The sequence below is a fragment of the Melanostigma gelatinosum genome (assembly GCF_949748355.1).
Source record: "Melanostigma gelatinosum genome assembly, chromosome: 8".
Classification (NCBI taxonomy): Eukaryota; Metazoa; Chordata; class Actinopteri; order Perciformes; family Zoarcidae; genus Melanostigma; species Melanostigma gelatinosum.
This window is the reverse complement of record NC_136641.1, coordinates 25,965,841-25,970,969: the sequence shown is the minus strand read 5'-3', so window position 1 is coordinate 25,970,969 and position 5,129 is coordinate 25,965,841. Positions and strand designations below refer to the sequence as shown.

Sequence of the window (5,129 nt, the reverse complement as noted above, 5' to 3'; positions counted from 1 at the left end):
TCCAAAAGTCTCATTGGAGTCTGAAAATAAAATAAAAAGGCCGAGGGCGAATGGCACGCGCAAAAATTCAGAGGTCGGTGCAAATATTATTATTATTTTAAAAGAAGATCAAATATATTTCCTGTAACTCTGGAAAGTGAGCTGAAGTATAAATGTGTGTGATTATGAATTATTGTATATGTCTACAGCTGTGTTATCGTGCCACGTGTATTTCCGAGAAAAGAAGTCTGAGAGGTTTAATTGTTGCCATTTCAATGACTTTAATAAGCAAAATAGGAAACAATTTCTTCCAAAAAACAACCAAAAATAAGACAAAACAGAAACCAGCCTGAATGGAACAGTTCGAATTTAAGTGTTTTAACTATTATTTATATAAACAGGATTGAAAATTGATCCCCCCCCCCCCCCATCATCATCGCTAAAGTACATGAACAGGTGAAAACAAAACAACAACCGGCTGCTGCAGTTTCAGTTCGATTTCAACACAGTTGAATCAGTAACAAACCCAAAAGAAGGAGATTGTTAAAATGCGTGACTTTCCCCACGATAGTTTCAAATGCAAGCACCATGCTCATTCGATATGATCCGACAGTCTGTTAATTTAAATCATTAAAATAAAAACTTTTTTTAAACTATGCATCTGGCCAGCAGAACCAGAATCATCAAATAATAATAACAATAAACCAGACACACACAATCACACGCGCACACACACACACACACACACACGTATTACATAACATGAACATTGCTTTCATTTTGAGAATTTGCACAACCTGAGTCCCCTTTTTTTACTGACCGGCAGAAAAAAAAATGAAGGAAAACATCGAACATAACTGCTCGCGCTGTCTAAATATTGACTCTCCATGAACCCCCTGACACGTGAGTTTTCTGAAGACTGTTCAAAATAGGATGCATTAACATTAGTGATTCTTTGTTATCGAAACGAGAGGCTTTGTTTGAGTTTGTGTGTGGTTCCTGAAAGGGTTAATAGAAAGGCAGAGCAGCACTTTATATAAATTAGTGGCGCAAAAGCCACGTTGAGCATAAACCCGCATCCTGTGCGCTGAACAGTATATGCAGAAAAAAGCCCTCGCCTTGAATGCGCCTCCTCTGCAGTCTGGCTCCAATAACATCGCGGCCAGATGTTTGTCTCCTCAGCCTCTGAACACGTGTCCACATATCACTCAGCACGTTACACATACAGTCCCGAGTCATTTCACAATATAGCGTCATAGTATGTCTTCCTGAAGGGAGGTGTGCGCAAACTTCAAAATGAAAACTTTGCAACAAAAAAAAAAAATCATCATCCAAAAGTGCACTTGACACACAAAGTTATGTTGTATTTAAATGCAACAGAGAAAACAAAAAACAAATGCACTCCTCACTCAATCATGATAAAAAATAACAACGAGAAATAAAACAGACAACACAAAGAAAGAAAGAAGTTCAAACCAGCCTCCTCAATCTTGTGCAGTTTTTCGCGGTTGCATAATATTTACAAGCCAAAAGAAAAGAAAAACACACCGTGTGTGACACTGCACCGGCAGTCCTGCTGTTCTGTCCCCGCTGCGTTTCTCTACCCGCCCCCCCCATCCCAAAAACTATGGAAAAGCGCAGATCAACAACATGCTCTTAATATACACGAGAAGATGAAAGTACAAAATAGAAATTATTACCGTACATGTCCAGCATGCAGGATTAATATTTAATGCAGATTTTTTGTTTCAATATATATTCGAATATAACCAAGCAGGCAATAAATCAATGAGATGTTGCATAAAATGTCCCCCCCCCCCCCACCCATCCCTCCCCCTCCTCGTGACATGTTAGTACACAGAAGTTAAAAGTTGCATAAAGTGGAGTCTTGGAGATTTTCTCAGATTTTTACGCGCCCACTTGTCGCATGTGGGTCGCGAGCCCCGGCCTGCTCGTTGTGTCATAACAATGTCATCATCTTGGAGAGCAAAAACAAATAAAAAAATTACAAGACAACGGCCTCGGCGCCAACCCCAAAACACTACGTACAGGTCATCTCAAAGCTGGAGCCTCAAAATGGAGAAAAAGAAAAAAAACAGTTCATCAGCCGATCCTCTTCCTCCTCTTTGATGAGGAAGAGGAGGAAAAAAAGTCTCTTCACTACAAGCAACTAATCTACAAAGATGCTGCGACTGATCTACGTTGCTCTTTGTATCTCAGTTGACACGTGGATGGAGAGGTGATTATACATGAGAATACTATCTGATGGATTATTCTTCTAATATGAATATAATTGTTATTATTAGTATAATCATAAACAGTGGGATCTGTGGATTATTATCGTTTTGTTCAGTCATTTGTTGAGAAAGGAAAGGTGGGGGTGGGGGGGGGGGGGGTTGTTTGCGAGGACTGACTCACATGAAGAACTCTGGAGATGAGGGGTTGTCACTGGTGGAGCCGGCCTCGCGGAACCCGTTGTTGGGCCCCGACCCCGTCAGTTTCTCACACTTGAGTTTGTAGGCGTCCCTCTCGCGCGCCAGCCGGCTGATCTCCGCCTTCAGGTGCTCCACCTGGTCGACCAGCTGCGTCTTCTCGTTCTCCAGCACGTGCTTCTGCTGCACCCGCTTGTACCGGCAGGACTGCGCGTAGCCCCGGTTCTTCAGGGTCCGGCGCTTCTGCTTGAGGCGGATGACCTCGTCCTTGGTGAAGCCCCGCAGGTGTCTGTTGAGCTCCCGCACCGACATGGACACCAGCTGGTCGTCGGAGAAGCGGTCCTCCACGTTGAGTCCGCCCCCGGAGCCGTGGTGCCCCGCCGACTGGCCCAGGTGGTGGTGGTGATGGCGGTGGTGATGCAGCGACTGGTGGGAGTCCGGGGACATCGGGGACGGGCTGTCGGGGTCCTGGCTGTGGTGGTGGTGCTGGCTGTGCGGGTGGCTGTGTCCGCCCGGGTGCCCGGACAGCTCGTCGCCGTGGTGCGGGATGCCCCCCGCGTACGGGTGATGGTGCTGTTGGCCGTGGCTGTGCTGGTGGTGCGGGGCCCCCCTGTAGCCATCGAAGGCGCCTTGCTGCTGCAGCTGCTGCTGGACGTGCGGAGGCGGAGGGTGGCCGTGAGCCGTGGCTCCGATCAGGGCCTCCACCGCGTCCTCCGGGGTCAGGCTCAGCGTCTGCGGGTCTATCTGCTGGTGGTACCCGCCGTTCGGCATCCAGTACAGCTCCTCCAGGTGGCTCTTCTGCTCCGTGGGGCTGAAGCTGGGCGAGGAGGGCACCGAGCTGCAGGGCGTGCTGATCGGGGTGGACGACACGGAGCCCTGCGTCTGGAGACGGTTACACTGTCGCACCCCGTTGCGCTCCAGCCCGGCCAGGCCTTCCTTCTTCACGTCGAACTTCATCAGGTCAAAATCGTTGACGTATTCCAGAGCCAGAGGGCTGCTGGGTAGCTCCGGGCCAATGCTCATCTCCGCGCTCATGCTGCCGCCGCGGCTCTTCTGCAGATGCGCGGAGGTGCCCGCGAGCGTTGCGAAAACCGACTGGTGAGTCTCTCCTCTCCTCTCTTGTTTCATGCAATAGTTCGTTGGGCTCCTCCACCGCTGTGCGCACACTTGCTGTAGCACGAAACACCGTGAGATCGGTGGAGGAAAAAAAGAGAAAAGGAAAAATGTAAAAAAAAAAAGTAGTGGAGGAAAACTTTCGCTCTAAAGCTCTGCACACGGGTTTTGCGTCATGTAGCCTACTTCTGCTGGGATAATCTGGCAGCGAGACCAGGCCGGAGGTCGGAAGCAAAAATACTCTCAGTGCAAAAGTTAAAAAAAAACCTCAGTCCCTTCAGTAGAAGTGTGTATTCACACACACGCGCACACACAAAAACAACAAGATAAATAATAATAATAACAATAAAAGCAATACCACGTCTGTTCGCTGAAACGGGCACCAGTCCTCGTCGCGGCTTCTTCGGGTTATAAGTCCGTTTTTTTCTCCAGGAGAAGAACAGAAAGCGAATAAAGCGGAGTAAAATAGGGCGTCTGAATTCTTATTTGTTCCGCTGAGAAGCTGCTTTTCCAGCTCTGCACCGCAGAGATTCAAAAAGGCTCGCCTCTCTCTCGCGCTCTCTCTCCACTCCGTGGTATCCAGCAGACTGCGCTCGGAGCCAGCCGGCGCTTTATGCTTATAGCGCGCCGTGACGTCGCGCTGGAAGGGCTGGATCCTGAACGCGCGGCTCTCCAATGGGAGCGGTGGACGCTGCGCTGGAAGAGAGGAGGGGGAGGGGGAGGGGAGGGGCTCACGGCACGGTCCTGACAGCTACAGACAGTCAGCTGACCCGACTTCCCTAAAAGCAGAATGTGGGAGGAAAGTGGAGAGAAGAGAGAGAGAAATGCCTCCACTCCACGGACACCACTCCGCTGTAGCACGCGCCGCTCACTACACGCTGTAAACTCAACGGAGAGCTTCTATGGCACAACACTCCCTGAGAAAACCTACTCATTTAACAAAATAATAGTATTACCTCAGTTTATATACAATATATGGAAAACATGCAGCTGTTTCCAAATGCATCTTAATTTACAGCATTGTCCAGAAAAAACACCGAAAGAAACAAATGCAGTGCACGTGCATTCCTAATGGTGCAACGCCATTCGCCTTTCAAAAAACATGATTTATTTGACTTATTAAATGACTCTTTTGTTTTTGCACCTGCTTTATGTTGCAGTGCCTTTTTATAAGTTCGCTTCAAATTTCACAAAGCAACCAATCACACGCACGCGAGGCTGCCCTCTGGTTGGTCCGGGTTTTCATTTGCTGTTGTTGTCATTTTTCTACATAATAAAGATAAACACCTGCATGGTGGAGGATGCAGTCATCAACACTCTTGTCCTGCAGTCCGGTTTGCAGCTATGTGATGGACATATGGTGACCTCTGCACTGAACTAAACATGTGTTGCATCATTTAGGCTGCGTAGTTCTATAACCCTGTGTTTTAATCATCGTGGGTTAAGTGCGTGTTTTCTGATGAGATCAAGTTGCCTTTGTTACACATCGGGCTCCTCTCGGCTCGGACGGCCTGTTGGATTCCGCCAGAAAACCGGCTCAAGGCTGCCCCTGCGTGGACAACACGCGAACCGATGGAGCTGCTCACATACATTTCCTTTTATTTT

At 48.1% G+C, this 5,129-nt stretch overlaps 1 protein-coding gene across 1 annotated transcript; it reads right to left on the bottom strand.

The window, feature by feature from the left end:
• Positions 1 to 235: 235 nt before the first annotated feature.
• On the bottom strand, positions 236 to 4,101 carry mafba (MAF bZIP transcription factor Ba). Its single transcript, XM_079273260.1, has one exon. The coding sequence runs from the start codon at positions 3,537 to 3,539 to the stop codon at positions 2,394 to 2,396; it is 1,146 nt and encodes a 381-aa protein (XP_079129386.1). The 5' UTR covers positions 3,540 to 4,101; the 3' UTR covers positions 236 to 2,393.
• Positions 4,102 to 5,129: the final 1,028 nt, after the last annotated feature.